The following is an 18,198-nucleotide window of genomic DNA, read 5'->3' as shown; positions in this document are numbered from 1 at the left end:
TCGAGCCTTGAACAAGGTGACAATACATAACAAATATCCCTTACCGATAATATCTGACCTATTTGACCAGCTTCACAAGGCCAAAATACTTCACAAAGCTAAACTTATGATTAGGGTACTCCGAAATACGCATTGTTGAGGGAGATGAACCCAAGAAAATGTGCGTAACGAAATATGAGGCTTTTGAGTTTTTAGTAATGTTCTTCGACCTAACGAACGCCCAAACTATGTTTTATAGAACCCACACGTTAGAATTGTTATTACAAAGTCTCAATGCAAGAGACCTCCTATTGAAACTAAACCATTTTGTTAACAAAAAAAAAAAACGTCATTGAATGTGTATGATATTGTATAAATGTTTCTTGTCATGCTTATTGATCTGACCTCCACATATGGTTATTTTATTTTTGAGATGATCAACCACTAAGTTCCTTCGATTGACGGCATGATGTTTTACCTATCTAACCTCCACATATAGTTATTTTATTTCATTTTTATTTATTTTTTTCATATTTGGATAGTGTTTCTAAGTATAAAAACACAGTGGAATTTATGTGATTAATGGTAGAAATTGGAATTAACCATTTATGAGACATCATGAGCAATAAAAAATTCCGACATAAATTACAGAAAATCCACAATATCCATTCGAGAGCTGAAATCGAGCATGGACGAAGAATTGCTTACCATGAGAGTTTCTCCTTGAAACTCTCCCAATTTCATCTTCCCCTCCTTCGCTCCTCTCCCTGTTTTCTTTCCCAAATCCCACACTCCTTCTCATCCTCACAATCATAAAATATTCCACACCCTTCTCTTTCTCAATAAATTAACATTCTCCTTGCCAAGTTTGTACTCTTTCATTTGATGCGCACCTTTTTCGTCGATTTGTCCCTCGCTCTCTCTCTGTTTCTCTCTCTGTTCTTGAGATTTAGAGCTTGAACTGAATTGGATTTCATCTGGGTTCTTGACGAACGATCTTATTTGTTCATCTTTGTTGGATTATATACAAATTTCTCATGTCTGGCAGTGGTGGAAGTGCGATCTTGAAATGGAAGAAGTTGCAGGCGATAAGGTTGCTCTGTTTCTCAAATCCGAATCACCGCACGACCCAGATTTGCCCCATTTCGACCCATCTCAATTATCTTCATGTTTCGAGTTATCGCCGGCGGGAATCGTTTATCGGCGTTCAGGAGCGGTACAAATGGGACAACGGCGGGTCTGGTTCCGATGATTTCAATTCACAGTCCAATAACACAGGTACTCCAATCCGTAAGATTCGGGCTGAGGCCAATTGCCCACGTTGTTCCAAGCATATGGATATCATCTTCTCTAGCCGCCATTTCCCAACCCTTAATCCTCCTTCTGGTGATGCTCCTTCCAAGGCTGCTGGAGGAAGAGAAGCTTACGAGGCTGTTAATTTGTGCCCCAATTGCAAATCCGCTTACTATTTCCGCCCTTACAAGATCGCTCCTCTACAGGGCAGCTTCATTGAGATCGGTAATCTGAATTCCAAACCAAAGAATTCCGCAGTAAAAAGGATCACTAGCAAAGATGGTAAAGGTAATGCCATCATCGGTTCTTCAGATGAAAATTATGCGAGTGGTAGGCTGAGAGTCTCCTTATTCGAAACTATGAGATCGTCTGGTGGAGAACCGCCTGAAAATTGGCCTCCTGGACCGCCCCCCGTCAATGGGTTGGCGGTGCATTCTCCTCCGGGACCGCCATTTGTGCCTGGTGTGAACTTCGTTCGTGCTACAGGTCCTGGTGGAATCACCTCCGGTTCTGGTGGAAATGGCGCTGGTGATGGTAAGAAGAGTGAGTGGGGTGGATCGAATTTGGGGAAGGATCTACCAACTCCAAAAGAGATTTGCAAGGGTTTGGACAAATTTGTTATTGGCCAAGAAAAAGCCAAGAAGGTCTGCATACTCTTTTTCAGTGATCTAATAGAATTATCATTTGTATGCATTTCATCGTGGCTTTTCTGCATAAAAATGGACATATATTCAGCTATCATGCAGTTAATTATGCCCAGCTTGTCATGTTTTTTAGTTTCTTTCTAAATTTCTCCAATTACTTAGTCTTTGAAGTTTGATCACGTTCTAGCACATCGATAACTAGGAGCGAACGAATGTAAGCTCTAATATTCGGTGCTGAAGAACATATTTTTGCAAATTTAGGTGATTGTTGTTGCAAGGGGAAGTTATGTCATTATTTGGTGAACTATTGTTAAATTTTGAAGTCAGCTTTCTTCATCTTTCTCAGGTACTCTCTGTGGCTGTACATAACCATTACAAACGAATATATCATGCTTCCTTGCAAAAAGGGTTAGTTTTTTTCTATAACATTTGCATCAAAATTGCTATTTTGGGAAATATTTCCTTTCAGTTCATGTCCATGAGTTGGCTGCTATTGTTGTTGTGGATTTGTGTTGCAGGTCGGGAACTGAATCAGGTACCCAAGATCGGATAGATGATGATGATAACGTCGAGTTAGAAAAGAGCAATGTTCTTTTGATGGGCCCAACAGGCTCTGGTATGAACTTATACGCTTATCGAGTTCCAATGTATTGTCTCTGATTGTTATTCATTGAAGCCTCGTTCTGATTTGCGAATTGTAATATAGGGAAGACACTCCTTGCTAAGACTTTGGCTCGATTTGTGAATGTGCCATTTGTCATTGCTGATGCTACAACTTTAACACAGGTGAGTTTCTTTCTTTCTTTGTTCCTTTTCGGAATGATTTTTAGGAAACCGTAAAATATGATGGTGTTCGTATGTTTACTGTGAGCTTCTGACACATCCTTGTCATCATCTTGTGCCTTTTCTTCCTTTGTGAATAATTTCATGTTCACCTATTTATGATTTGCTGAACTTGATAACTTCTGTATGAAGTCATGAAGTTAAGGTTTGCCATATTGATAAAAATTCATAGTTTCTTCGGACTAGAAAGCACACTGCCTTTTACGGTTTTGCTTATACGTTCTTTTGTTAATTATTTGAAACAAAGGGTAGCTCAGTTGCAGCACAATTCTTGGGATGATTGGGTATGTCTTAGGTTGATTCTCAACGAGATAAGAGGCTAGCAACTAAGCGGTAAAGAACGGGAGAGTGCTTTTATATCAGATGGAGATATCCTAACTTCATGATATTAGTTCTTTCTTGTACCCCTACTCAATGATGAGGTGCTTTAAGCCATGTGATTTAAAAGTGTTAAGAAACTTTCCTTTTCTATCTCAAAATACTGACCAAAGTAGCTTTTCTCCGTTCGGAGTATCAAGTTTTGGTTCCCTAGAGACTTCCTCGAGAGCCAAGATTGAAATGTTATGGAATGTTTCTTTTATGATAGATAAAATACTGCTTTCAATCCAAAGAAGAAATAAATTAGTAACTAATGTGTGAAAGATGTCTGACTAGAACTAGAAGGAAAGTTTTGGACAATGGGTATAGACCACACATTATTGTATACATATTTTCTTTTGCAATCCCCACTGGGATCAGGTGGAAGATTACAATTATTTATAGAGTTAGGTAGCCCTAACCCACAAAGTGGAAGTAGATTATGTGGAAAATTGAGAAGAGATCAAAGAGAATTGTATGGTTAATGTGTTGGGTACTGTGGCTCCAATGACATCATTAAACTTTTCAGTATTAATCTACTTTCTTTTCACCATTTATAGGCTTCTAATTCCATTTGACGTGCGCTGGTCTTTTTGTAAAGAGATATGTCTTGATTGTTGCATAAGGTGCCTAAAAGTGAAACAAGAAGACTATGATATCTCATGTTGGTTGGGGAGGAGAACTTCCTAGCAGACGCGTTTTAAAGTCTTGAGGGGAAGCCCAAAAGGGAAAGCCCAAAGAGGATAATATCTGCTAGCGGTGGGCTTGGGCCGTGAGCCAGACACTGGGCGATGTGTCAACGAGGAGGCTGTTCCCTGAATGGGGGGGGGGGGGGGGGGTAGACACGAGGCGGTGTGCTAGTAAGGATGCTGGGCCCCGAAGGGGGAGTGAATTTGGTGGGGATCCCACATCGATTGGAGAAAGGAACGAGTGCTAGCGAGGACGCTGGGGGGTGGATTGTGATATCCCACATTGGTTGGGGAGGAGAACAAAACACCCTTTATAAGGGTGTGAAAACCTTTCCCTAGCAGACGCATTTAAAAACCTTGAGGGGAAGCTCGAAAGGGAAAGCCCAAAGAGGACAATACCTACCTGTTAGCGGTGGGCTTGAGCCATTACAAATGGTATCAAAGTCAGACACCGGGCGATGTGCCAGCAAGGAGGCTGTTCCCCGAAGGGGGTGGTTTTGGTGGGGTCCCACATCGATTGGAGAAAGGAACGAGTGCCAGCGAGGACGTTAGGCCATGAAGGGGGGTGGATTGTGATATCCCACATCGGTTGGGGAGGAGAACGAAACACCCTTTATAAGGGTGTGGAACCCTTTCCCTAGCATATGCGTTTTAAAAACCTTGAGGGCAAACCATGTGATTAGGCACTCTGTTGGCTATTTGTTGAATGAGAAGATGGTCTTCAAAGATGAGGATGAAAATGTGGAAGCTGCATGGGATAGAGTTCATTGCTTTACTTATGATTGGTTTTGGAGTGTTAAGTCCTTGTATTTTGGAATTTCTTCTTCTTGTAGTCTACATAGTCGACTTTTCGAAGATAAAGTTTTTCAGTTTTCATTAACGGGTGCCTTATCCTTTTGTTTGTTTCCTCTCAAAAGGGACGCGGGGCAATAAATGTAGAAGCAATCCATTAATTTGATAGTAGAGAACCAGAATACACATTGCTCTAATTTTCTTCATTTTTCCATGTGCTCCAAGCCTCCAACACTAGTTCATACAATATTAGCTTCTTCTCAAGATAATAAAATTTGTTATTGAATTAAGAGAGGATGCTTTTACTTTTTGCAGGCTGGTTATGTTGGAGAAGACGTCGAATCGATTTTGTACAAGCTACTTGCTGTAAGTTTCATGTTTAATTTCGTTAACTGTGTTTAGAAATTTTCTTGTAGCTTGCTGATATGGTGTATTAGTGACTTATAATTCAGCTCAACAAATTGAGAATATGTTAATACCCAAATGACACCTGAAACTACCACTAATTTGGATTTTGTCACCAGCTAGCTGAAACATAAGCAAATATTTGCTTGGCTTAACTCAACTCGTCCCTTCATCAATGTTGCTTTATGATTGATGAAGTTTTTCCATGCTCTTGATTTTGACGCTGGTTAAAACTCGGTGTCATTCTGTTAAAGTTTTTCTTCCACAAGATCATATGCCTTTTCTGGTATACAGAAATACATCTATGTCGTTTCGTCACCATTTTGTTAAACTGATTGGATGCTTGATGACTGTTTTAGTTCAAGACATCCGGTTCTTACTTAAATATTTTCTCCCCATTGAACAGTCCGTTTACTTTATAAGTATCCAGATCTTGCTAACTAATCTATGAGCTGCTGATATTGATGCACATTTTATATTGATTTAGGCAGCAGAATTCAATGTACAAGCAGCTCAACAAGGGATGATTTACATTGATGAAGTTGACAAGATAACAAAGAAGGTTTTCACGATTCTTCATTTAATCAATTGCTTCCTTTATCTAGATCTACTATATCAACATCAACCTTTTTCACTGGTGTTCTTCTTCTTAGGCTGAGAGTCTAAATATTAGCAGAGATGTTTCTGGTGAAGGCGTTCAACAGGCATTATTGAAGATGCTAGAAGGAACTGTGAGTTGATTAAACTTTATCACTTCCAGTGCATTACTTTTTCCAATTTAACGTGTTAACGAAAAAATTGTTATGCTATTTCAGGTTGTACATTATTCTGTTCTTTTTTTGTGTACATCTTTTACTATTGGCGTCAGTTAACAAATTTATACACAAAATATCACTGAAAATGGTTATTGTAATATGTCCATGGGCATGCAGTTTCTTATTGTGTAGTGAGTTGGCTTACATTTAAGGGTTTACATATACCGGTTTGCATGTAAGGTACCATATTATTTCTCATCATCTGACTGTTTTTGGTGATTTAAGAACGAGGAAGGCTGAGATTGTGGAAAGAATTAGAAGAGGAGGATAGGATTCTTCCCACAGAGTTGAGGAAGGAAAAAGTTTCCTTGAAAAATGAGTTTGAGACACTTATTAGGAGGAAGGATATAAGCTCGAGATAGAACGAAGTCCGATTAGATTAGGGAGGAGGATGAAAATTCCTCCTTTCACACTGTAGTGAGAGGTAGGAGGCGTAAGAATAATGGGACTTTCGTTTTGGAGGATCGGGATATTGAGTGAGAGATAGTTTATTATTAAAGAGGACAAATGGAAGGTTTTCGTTGGATTTCATGAAAGGGGCATTAGTGATTCTAGGATGAGTGAGACGTGTGTGTTGTATCCCTACGAAAGATAAGACTAACACAGTTAAAGACTTTACACCCATTAGCCTGTACTTGTTTATATAAGATCATAGATTGAGGAAGGTCCTTCTTAGTACCGTCTCTAAATCTCGAGGCTTTTATATAGCTAGAAGACAAATCTTAGACCAAGTGTTGATAGCTAATGAAGCCATTGAAGACCATAGGAAGCAAATAGAAGGGGTTATCTTCAAAGTTGAATTAGAGAAAGCTTTTGACCATCTGGATTGAACCTTCTAAGATAATGTTGAGAGGAGGAGTGTGATCCCACGTTGGTCGGGGAGGAGAACAAATCATCCTTTATAAAGGTGTGGAAACCTTCCCCTAGCAGACGCGTTTTAAAGCCTTGAGGGGAAGCCCGAAAGGAAAGCCCAAAGAGGACAATATCTGCTAGCGGTGCATCTGAGTCGTTACAAGGAGTTTAGGTTTAAGTGGAGATCTTGGATCTAGAATTATGTAAGATTTGCAAGCTTCTCAATCATTGTTAATGGGAGGCCTAGAGGAAAGATTCTTGCTTCTAGGGGTCTTAAACAAGGGAATCTTTTGTCACTTTTCCTCTTTATACTAGTGAAGATGTATGGTATAGAATTGTGTCGTTAGAGTGGATAGGGGGCGGTGGAGGGTTTTAAGGTGGGAATTCACTTGACTCCATCTTTAGTTTGCTAATGACATTCTTTTCTTCTATTAGGCCGTGATAGCTCTCTCGTTAATCTTAATGTACTCTTGTCGTTCTTTGAAGCTATTTTTAGCCTTAAGATTAACCGGGGTCGATGTCCCATTATCGGTCCCAATTGTTTCTCTACCAAATTAAGTTCTTGGGCTTCTTCACCTGTATGTGAGGTGACTCAATTTTCATCCACTTATCTTGGACTGCCATTGGGAGGTAACCTGCTGAGTCACATTTTCTGGTATCCTGTCTCAGATAAGATTAAAAAAAGGTTGTATTATCGGAAACATGCTTTTTTTTTTTCTCTCTAAAGTGGAAACTCGCCCTTATCCAGTGTTGAGTGAAATCTCCAATTTACTTCTTTTATGAGTTAATTCCATGAGAGAGTGATAAAGAATTTCTTGTGGGAAGGACTAGATGAGGGGGGAGGGTCTCTTCTAGTCAAGTGGGAGTTAGTGATGCAACCGATTGAATTAGGAGGTTTAGGGATTTGGGAACTTGAGATTACGTTATAAGGCCTTACTGGGTAAGTGTTCGTGACATTTCTGAACTCGATGGCAAGTTGTGGTTCTAATAAGAGCTGTTAAAGTTTTTCGAAAAGCTATTGCTTATGATTTCCCTTTTTTTCTCAGTGCTTTAGTTGCTACGTTTGGTAAGGCTTGAAAGCTTACTTTTGGGAAGACCGTAGGTTAGGAGATAAACCTTTTTGTGAGTTGTTTCCTCTTCTATAACATCTTTTCCAATAGAAGCATAATTTGGTGGCATCGACTTTGCCTTCTCCTTGGGCTTTTGATGTCCTTTGTCTGACAAAGTGGCGGTTGTTGTGACAAAGTGGCATCGACCAATGCATTTTTCTAGAGAGTTAGACCAACGCATTTTTCCCAGGGATTTGGGATCATAGGATTTGGTATCCTGATTCTTCAGGAGGTTTCTCCTATAGACTTTTTCGCATTTTGTCTGCCTCTATTCCTTCCCAGGTTACCTCTTCTTTTGTTGGAAGTGTAAAATCTCAAAGAAGATCAAATTTTGTGTGGCAAGTTTTACATGGTCGGGTGAACACTATGGATTAGGTCCGACGCCACTCTTCCTTTTTAGTACAACTGCAATGGTGCATTCTCTGTAGACAACTGGAGGAGGACCTTCACCACCTTCTATGGGATTGTCATCTTGCACCATCAATTTGGAGAAGATGGTCGAGGGCTTTTGGTTTACATGTGGCTTGGAGGAGAGATTGCTTTTCTATGATCGAGTAGGTCCTCGTGTTCGATTTTCAGTGAGAAAGGCAATGTGTTGTGGCAAACTCGTTTTCTGTAGAGAAATATTAGGATTTTTTGAGAGGTGGATAGATCAAGTAAGGAGGTACAGGAGGGGCTCACTTTCTTTTTAGTGTTGTTTTTGCACGCCCTTGTTTTCTTTCGTTTTAACTGAATAACAGCTCGGTTTCTTACCAAAGCAAAAAAAAAAAAAAAAAAAACGTCCTTTTCTTTTTAGAATTTATCCTCCACGAGTAGATTAAAACCATTGCAGTCACCTTTGATTAATCTTCCATAGAACACATGGGTCGAGTATATCTTGTTTTTGCGTATCATTTTTAATTTTTTTTTTCAAAATTTATTACCATTACGTTTTGTGTATATAGTCGAATTTTGCTATAGTGTGGGGAGAGGCTTGTGGTAGGCTTGTTTCTGCTATATTGTGGAGAGTTTGGATCAAGAGAAATGGTAGAATTTTTAGAGGGGGAGAGATCTTTATTAGAAGAGGTGTGTGACATTGTGAGGTTTTATGCATCTCTTTGAGTTTTTGTTGGCCGGAATCTATCTCGAATCAGGATCTTTTTATCAGCTTGATATGATTCGCTTGGCTTGAAGTTTCTTTCAATGGGGCGGGGATCCGCTCCTTGCCCCGTGAAGCTCTTTATTGAGGACTACTTTTGTGATTATTTTGTATGCCACTGTACATTTCTATGAAAGCTTGGTTTCTTAAGAAATTTCCAAGAATTTTTAAAGAACGAAATTCTTAATAAGGGGACGAACAAAACGTTTGTAACTTTGGTTCCAAAGAAGAGTGAGGTGTTGAAAGTGAGCGACTTTAGACCTATGAGTCTTGTTACTTCCCTTTATAAAACCGCGGTCATAGTTCTTGGCGAGCGACTAAGAAATGGCTTGTCCTATACCATGGATGATACACAAATGCCTTTTCTGGAGAGGAGGCAAATTCTTGATGCAATCTTGCTTCCTGCTGAATCTATTGATGATCTGGAAGAGTTGAGGCTTCACAGTGAAAGCAACTTACTTGGCATTGCAAGAAAAGAGATCTGCTCTTTAAGTTGGGGAGGTTCCGTACCCGAAAGGGCGGTTCCTTCTTTGGACAGTTGCTCACAGCAGCATTAAAACTCATGATAAAAAATGCAAAGAAGATATCCTAACCTGAATATCTCCCCTACATATGCAAAAGAGAGTGGAACTACTTTGGTAACTTATTCTGTTTAAATTGGTGACACTGTTTGGCGTTAGATCAGTGGCTGGTGGAGTCTTTGAGCTGCTGGGGATTGAAAGACAAAGTTCGTATTATGATCAAACACTGCGAAGGCTATTTTGTGTCTTATTTGGGACGAAAGAAGTGCTAGAATATTTCAGATAAATACAATTCTTTTGATTGTTTTTGTGACCTTATACAGTTCACAGCCCGAGGAGTAGCCATTTAGATTGGGAGTTTTTTTTGTAAGTTTGTAGGGAAGGGGCGTCTTGTTCTTCGGCCCGCTAAGCTGGTGTGATGTCCCACATTGGTTGGGGAGGAGAACAAACCACCATTTATAAGGGTGTGGAAATCTTCCTCTAGCAGACGTGTTTTAAGGCCTTGAGGGGAAGCCCAAAGAGGACAATATCTGCTAGCGGTGGGCCTGGGTCGTTACAAATGGTATCAGAGCCAGACATCGGACGATGTGCCAGCCTTCTCGCTGTTTCCCGAAGGGGGGTAGACACGAGGCGGTGTGCTAGTAAGGACGCTGGGCCCTAAAGGGGGGTGGATTTGGGGGCGGTCACACATTGATTGGAGGAAGGAAAGAGTGCCAGTGAGGACGCTGGGCTCCGAAGGGGGATGGATTATGATGTCCCACATTGGTTGGGGAGGAGAACAAACCACCATTTATAAGGGTGTGGAAACCTTCCCCTAGCAGACGCGTTTTAAAGCCTTGAGGGGAAGTCCAAAGAGGACAATATCTGCTAGCGGTGGGCCTGGGTCGTTACACATGGTATCAGAGCCAGACACCGCACGATGTGCCAGCCTTCTCGCTGTTCCCTGAAGGGGGGTAGACATGAGGCGGTGTGCCAGTAAGGACGTTGGGCCCTAAAGGGGGGTGGATTTGGGGGCGGTCCCACATCGATTGGAGGAAGGAAAGAGTGCCAGCGAGGACACTGGGCCCCGAAGGGGGTGGATTGTGATGTCCCACATTGGTTGGGGAGGAGAACAAACCACCATTTATAAGGGTGTGGAAACCTTCCCCTAACAGATGCGTTTTAAAGCCTCGAGGGGAAGCCGAAAGGGAAAGCCCAAAGAGGACAATATCCGCTAGCAGTGGGCCTGGGTCGTTACAGCTGGTCTTCTTGATGTTCTGGAATGAAATATTTTCTGTTTCATATAAAAATCTTGATCTTTTGAAATGAAAGGTTTTCAAAAGATCAAGATTTTTATATAAAAAAAGTGCCTTTTAAGAACCGTTGCCTTCTGCACTTTCTCATTTATACATCGAACGGTTTAAAACTATGTGGTTTCTCCATCGAAGGTATTGAAGATCGAGTGCGATTTCTCCTAATGCGGGTTCTTAAGGAAAAAATCCTATCTCTAAGCCCTGTCCCAAGTCCAACACTAAACACTATAAGAATTAAGAAACACATTGCATGATTTGTGTATGTTGTCATTTAAAGATCCAAATTTTGTATTATTTTTAACTTATATTTCCCCATCCTAAATTCTGGGTATGACTTGTTGTCAGATAGTAAATGTTCCTGAGAAGGGGACGAGAAAACATCCTCGCGGTGATAACGTTCAGGTAATATATACGAAAACATACTCTCGAGTTTCTTTTATTCACCTGTATGCAAGTGTCCATTGTTTTTTTTTGTCAGATTTTTCTGAAGAAATTTGTTTATCTTTGCTTAGAGACAGCTTTACACGTATTACATGTATACATGTACACACATAAATAGAATAAACAGGGAATAAACAGGGTATACATGTACAAGACTTCATGTGCTGCAAGCTGCGAGCATAAGCTCAAGGCTTGAAATGATGGGTAAAGAGAGAGTTACTGTGTAGGTGTGAGATCCCACGTCTGTTAGAGAGGGGAACGAAACATTCTTTATAAGGGTGTGGAAACCTCTCCCTAGCAGACACATTTTAAACCTTGCGGGAAAGCTCAAAGAATTGAGACCTGAGGTAAAAAGCAAAGATCCACGTAGGAGCACAAGTTTGGGGTCACTCAAGACTTCATGTGCCTACAAGCTGCGAGCATAAGCTCAAGGCTGGAGACCATGGGTAAAGAGAGAGTTACTATGTAGGTGTGAGATCCCACGTCTGTTGGAGAGGGGAACGAAGCATTCTTTATAAGGGTGTGGAAACCTCTCCCTAGCAGATGCGTTTTAAAACCTTGCGGGGAAACCCGAAAGGGAAAGCCTAAAAAATTGAGACATGAGGTAAGAAGCAAAGATCCACGTAGGAGCACAGGTTTGGGGTCACTCAAGACTTCATGTGCCTACAAGCTGTGAGCATAAGCTCAAGGCTGGAAACGATGGGTAAAGAGAGAGTTACTAGGTAGGTGTGAGATCCCACATCTGTTGGAGAGGGGAACGAAACATTCTTTATAAGTGTGTGGAAACCTCTCTCTAGTAGACGCGTTTTAAAATCTTGAGGGAAGCCCAAAAAGAAAAGACCAAAGAGGACAATATCTGCTAGCAATAGGCTTGAGCGGCCTGCAGAACTTCAACTTAAGTATGTCAGGTCCAAGAGCCCTTAGAAATCAAGGTAGCTTATGTATACCTCGTGGATAACAATGTACCTTTTGTGCTGTGAAACTACATAAACAAGTCTTGAATCTATCACTTGTAGACATTTAAATTTATATCTCTTAATTATAATCTGAGAATCATCCCTTGTAGACATTCACACCCTGCTGCATTTAAGTTTCATAGCGACTTCTTGTTGTGCATACAATCCCTTTATGGGGTTTGATGTTGGCTATTGCTTTGAAAATGTGCAGATAGACACAAAAGATATTTTGTTCATATGTGGTGGAGCGTTCATAGATCTAGAAAAGACAATCTCTGATAGACGGCAAGATTCTTCTATCGGTTTTGGCGCGCCTGTTCGTGCTAACATGAGAATGGGTGGGGTTACGAGCGCTGCTGTTACATCTTCGTTGCTGGAAACGGTGAGAACGAAGGCTCTTTAGATTTGTTGGCATAGTCAATGAATATTACTTTATTTTTGGGATGATACGTCCCCTCGACATAATGCCCGAGTCCCTTTAAAGTTCGTCTAAATGTTCTATTTCGTGCTTTCCAGGTTGAGAGTTCTGATCTTATAGCATATGGTCTGATACCAGAGTTTATAGGGCGTTTTCCAATTCTTGTTAGCTTATCAGCCTTGACTGAAGAACAGCTTGTCCAGGTATCCATCATTATTTCTTTATTGTTGTTCATCTAGAACACCACAACTGGAAGAAAGAACTTCGTTAGAGATCTAATATTTAGTTAACAATTTTGTTTATATGATTGTCTGAATTGTCCTATAAGATAGTCACGTGGGGAGGAGAACGAAACACCCTTATAAGGGTGTAGAAACCTCTTCCTAGCAGACGCGTTTTAAGAATCTTGAGGGAAAGCCCAAAGAGAACAATATCTGCAAGCGGTGGGCTTGGGCAATTACCAATGGTATCAGAGCTAGACACCGGGCGATGTGCCAGTGAGGAGGCTGAGCCCAGAAGGGGGTGGATTTGGTGGGAGTCCCACATCGATTAGAGAAAGAAACGAGTGTCAGCGAGGACGCTGGGCTTCGAAGGGGATGGATTGTGAGATCCCACATCGGTTGGAGGCGAGAATGAAACACCCTTTATAAGGGTGTTGAAACCTCTCCCTAGCAGATACATTTTAAGAACTTTGAGGGAAACCCCGAAAGAGAAAGCTCAAAGAGGACAATATCTGCTAGTGGTGGGTTTGAGCCATTACAAATGGTATTAGAGCCAGACACCGAGCGATGTGCCAGCGAGGAGGCTGAGCCCCGAAGGGGGTAGACACGAGGCGGTGTGCTAGCAAGGACGCTGGGCCCCAAAGGGGGGTGGATTGTAAGATCCCACATCGGTTGGAGAGGAGAACGAAACCCCCTTATAAGGGTGTGGAAACCTCTCCCTAGCATACACATTTTAAAAACCTTGAGGGAAAGCCCAAAGAGGACAATATCTGTTAGCGATGGGCTTGAGTCGTTACATAAAGCCTCCATTGCTTGGACTTCGAATGAGCTTGAAACCCAAAACATTGTCTGACTTGATTTTCTTCGGCATTTTCTTTCTACAACCCAAATGAGCTCGAAACTTTACTTGGACCCGCTGTTGTTAACAGGTCCTCACTGAACCGAAAAACGCCCTCGGTAAGCAGTACAAGAAGTTGTTTGGCATGAATAACGTGAGTATTTACTTTCTCATGCAACGATTTCTACGTTATCCTACACGAAACTCTCTCCTATCATTGTGGAGTAGAGACCGTCTTAGCCGAACCACCATTCGATTTCCAGGTGAAGCTGCATTACACAGAGAAAGCACTGAGACTGATTGCCCAGAAATCAATGGCTAAGAACACTGGTGCCAGAGGCTTGAGAGCCATACTGGAAACCGTTCTTGCAGAAGCCATGTATGAGGTATTGATGCCAAAATCATCCATCTTTATATAGCCCATTACAACATTAGCTCATTTCTATTCTCAAATGGTTTAGATCCCCGACGTCAAGACTGGAAACGAAAGAGTAGACGCCGTTGTCGTCGACGAAGAATCCGTTGGCTCACTAAATTCGAGAGGCTGTGGAGGCAAAATTCTTCGTGGTGATGGAGCGTTGGAGCGGTATCTAGCTGAAACCAAGTCGAAAGAATCAGAGGTACCATTTCTTTCAAATATGGCCTAACATTTTTTATATGAACCACGAACAAGGAATTTCCATACCTCAAGGTTCAATTACAAGGACGAGAGCTAAGAAACTACAACAAACTTCGTGAACTCATCAAAGGAAATTCTAGAAGACGTTGGAGACCTCCCTTATATGTTGTGCAAAGTTGAGCTTCGAGAAAGAGATGCATTAAATGCACTCTAAGTTACATTTAATGAACTCAGTTGAATTTGTGGCACTAGTCTAAGTATGACTAATAAGCACATTTTTTGAAGCTCAACTTTGCACAACATATAAGGGAGGTCTCCAACGTCTTCTAGAATTTCCTTTAACGAGCTCACCATAGCTTGAATATAAGTGTAAGGATTGTCGTAGCTTCTTGGCTCTTAAGGTATGAAAATTCCTTGTTCGTGGTTCATATCAGTTTTGTTCTTTGTTGCAACTAAACAATATGTTTATAGGATAATATGGAGGAAGGCGAGGCAGAGATGTCATCGAGAGCTGTGAGTCTATAGAAACGTGCAAGATAAGGTAACCACGACCGTGATGAAAAGAAAAAGAAAAAGAAAAAAAATACATTTCCCCCTTTTTGGTTTATGTTATTTTGGGGGAAGAAATAAACAGATATGGTGTAATTATCCCATTGTAACACCACATAGCTCAGGTTAAGTCCATTGTGTTAGGGAGGATGGAAGGAAAAAGGCATTCATCGTTTAGGCTAACATATCTGAGTAATCTGTAAAATGAAAAGGAAATAGCTGCCCATTAAGATGTCTTCTTCCCATTTATTTTATTAAATTATAAATTTAGTCTTTAACGACGTTCCAGCTTTTGATTTTGATTATGTTTTGTCGTCGATGCTATTACTTAAATGTTCACATAGCACGATGTGATTGAAATGGGCACGGAAAATAAGTAATATGTTATAAATTATTTGTTATATCCTTTTGAATTTCTAAGACGGGGAGAACATAAGTCAACTGATGAAAGTATTTTGAATATTCAAATTTGCATTTTCGTTCGAAAAAAGGGTTGCTCGTTCGTTCAAAAACGATTGTATTAAAAGAGAACTATTGACAAACGATTGAGATTCATTCTAAAGGGGATAGACTATTTCGAGCAAAAAAAAAAAAATAGAGGAAATTTTTATTTGATCAGTAAAAATCATACCTATTCCTTATGAGAATCGAACTCGTGTCTTCGACATGGAAAGACAATGTCCTAACCACCGGACGAAAGAGACCAAAAAGTCATTCTTCATATACCTAAGCTCTGAAAATAGAAATAGTTCGTTTTCTTTCTATATGTGCAATTCGAGGATTTTATTTGTGTTTATGTTGGCGGACGGGTCGTCGCGCCCTCCCTATGGGGATACAAGAAGGAAAACTTTAGGTTCTAATTGTGAGCATCAAACTCAAATGTGATCTTGGATTGATACTCAGTTTGTGGCATAAGCAATTCAGTAATAGAACCTATAAATCCGGTTTGGTTCGGTTCGGTTCGATTGAACAAGAAAAGGAGCAATGGAGTTCATGAACATACAAAGGGCTTTAGATACAACTAACCAAATTTATAGTGCTTATCCACAGCAATTGAGACATCCCAAGTGCAGCTCATTCCCGCTGGGAACACAACCAAATCCCCAGCGCCAATCTCGACCCCCTCATCTGAGCCTGCTGGAGTAACCTTTACCTTTCCCTCTAGCAAATAGCATGTCTCCTTGTCCGAATATGTCCATGGGAATTTGCTCGGCCCACACCCCCACCTGTTGGATTCACAATCAAAACATCCAATTAATCAAAAACCCATCTCTCCAGTTCATGCTTTCAAGTTTCTGTTGAACAATTTATATATCTTTATTGGTTTGTAAAACAAAAACTAAGGTACTAGTTATGAATTTGGTGACGAACAGATTAGCATAAACTATTTTGAAATAATACTATTGGAACTACGGACCTTTACAATGGTATGATATTGTCCACTTTGAGCATAAGTTCTCGTGACTTTGCTTTTGCTTTTGGTTTCCCCATAAGGCCTCATACCAATGGAGACGTATTCCTTACTTACGAACTCCCTCCCAACAATCCTCTCCTCGAACAAAAAACACCATAGAGCCTCCCTTGAGGTCTGTGGAGTCCTTGAACATACTCCCCTTAATCAAGGCTCGACTCTTCTCTAAAGCCCTCGAACAAAGTGCACCATTTGTTCGACACTTGAGTCACTTTTGACTACACCTTCTAGGCTATCAATTTCTTTATTCGATACTTGAGGATTCGATTAGCATGACTAAGTTAAGGGCATGGGTTTGATACTATATTATGAATCATAACTCTCCACAATGGTATGATATTGTTCACTCTGAGCATATGCTCTCATGACTTTCCTTTTGGTTTCCGTAAGAAAAGAGCAAATACCAATGGGATGTATTTCTTGCTTATAAATCCGTGATCATCTCCTTAATTAGCCAATGTGGGAGTCCCTTCCAACAATCCTCAACACTAACAACATACATCTTGAAACCTAGTAAGACAAAGACGTGCCCCACTTGTAGTGAGTTATTTGACACCCCCACATCCCAACATACAAAATCCTTCAAAAAAAAAAAAAAAAAAGAGTCGAGCCTTGATTAAGGGGAGACTGTTCGAGGACTCCATAGGCCTCGGGGAGGCTCTATGGTGTACTTTGTTCAAGGGGAGAATGGTTGGGAGGGAGCCCCACATCGGCTAATTAAGAAGATGACCATAGATTAATAAAGGAATATGATCTATTGGTATGAGACCTTTCGGTAAAACCAAAAGCAAAGCCATGCCCTTAACTTAACCATGACAACTGAATTCTCAAACGTCGAACAAAGAATTTGTGAGCCTCAAAGGTGTAGTAAAAAATGACTCAAGTGTCGAACAAAGATGTACTTTGTTCGAGTACTCTTTAAGAGTCAAGCCTCGATTAAGGAGAGGCTGTTCGAGAGCTCCATAGGCCTCAGGGAGGCTCTAGGATGTACTTTGTTCAAGGGGCGGGAGTCCCACATTGGCTAATCAAAGAAATGATCACGGATTTATAAGTAAAGAATACATCTCCGAGACCTTTTGTAAAAACCAAAAGTAAAGCTTATGCTCAAAGTAGACAATATCATATCATCGTGGAGGTCAGGATTCCTAGTCGTTCTTCTTAGTCTTAGCTACCTGCCTAACAACCAAACAAGAAATGACAATATGCACAACGTCCAACCCAGAAACTTCAAGCGATCAAATATCAAAATAACAACACCTTAAGCATCCAATCATCCATCTATTTATAAACATTCATAAACTCTCAAAACAGATTGAAACCCAATTCCAAAACTCCTAACATCGCTAATATCAAGGCTAGATCATAAAAAAGAACAGCCAATCGGGCCATCAACATCAACAACCAGTAAACATTAGGCGGCCGAAACAATGATATTGCAGCAATTAAAAGGAGAAAACAATCAAGAAAAGAGATATAGAAATCAAAATACTTGGGCCATTGACGAACGCCGAGTTCAGTAAGCTTAGATTCAGGCGGATTCTTCTCAACCTTGATGCCCAGCCTCTCAGTCGCCATGGAATCGGCTCGAATCTGAAGTGATGGTGCCCTTTTCGCGAAGTTCAAAGAGAGGTTTCTGGGTTTACTGAGGGAAGTGGGCAGTTTTAAATTTAGTAATGAGAAACCGTTCACTGCGGAAGCCATCGCAACTCCCAAGATCCTCACTATTTGATTTCCCCTATTTTTAGGGCTATATTATCAATTATCCTTTTGCCCATAAATCTGTTCTTATGCCACTTGGAATTGGTTTCATCGACTCCTACCTTATCCGGAATTTTTATTTTAGTTTATTTTATTTTAACCATTTGAACGTTGAGAAATTTTTGTTAAAATAAAATAAGATAAAAAAAAACTCCAACACTCATGTATAAAAATTAGAAATTAGAAAACATGGGTGAG

The 18,198-nt window shown here is 40.5% G+C and overlaps 2 protein-coding genes across 2 annotated transcripts; one reads left to right on the top strand and one right to left on the bottom strand.

The window, feature by feature from the left end:
• The first annotated feature begins 634 nt into the window (after positions 1-634).
• LOC111796902 (CLP protease regulatory subunit CLPX3, mitochondrial) lies at positions 635-15,049 on the top strand. The gene is made up of 14 exons (XM_087124755.1): positions 635-1,916; positions 2,263-2,324; positions 2,435-2,532; positions 2,623-2,702; positions 4,913-4,963; positions 5,490-5,564; positions 5,656-5,733; positions 11,075-11,131; positions 12,338-12,508; positions 12,643-12,747; positions 13,695-13,757; positions 13,867-13,989; positions 14,065-14,223; positions 14,694-15,049. Exons 1-14 carry the CDS (start codon positions 1,017-1,019, stop codon positions 14,745-14,747), a joined length of 2,076 nt encoding a protein of 691 aa, XP_086980881.1. The 5' UTR covers positions 635-1,016; the 3' UTR covers positions 14,748-15,049.
• Positions 15,050-15,631: 582 nt separating this feature from the next.
• On the bottom strand, positions 15,632-17,998 carry LOC111796480 (RmlC-like cupins superfamily protein). Its single transcript, XM_023679117.2, has 2 exons — positions 17,732-17,998; positions 15,632-15,997 (listed from the first exon to the last, which is right to left on the bottom strand). Exons 1-2 carry the CDS (start codon positions 17,941-17,943, stop codon positions 15,793-15,795), a joined length of 417 nt encoding a protein of 138 aa, XP_023534885.2. The 5' UTR covers positions 17,944-17,998; the 3' UTR covers positions 15,632-15,792.
• Positions 17,999-18,198: the final 200 nt, after the last annotated feature.

The sequence above is a fragment of the Cucurbita pepo genome, chromosome 6 (assembly GCF_057944985.1).
Source record: "Cucurbita pepo subsp. pepo isolate OVF chromosome 6, ASM5794498v1, whole genome shotgun sequence".
In the NCBI taxonomy this organism is placed as follows: Eukaryota; Viridiplantae; Streptophyta; class Magnoliopsida; order Cucurbitales; family Cucurbitaceae; genus Cucurbita; species Cucurbita pepo.
Note: the sequence above shows the minus strand (reverse complement) of the source record. Positions and strands in the feature narration are given on the sequence as shown.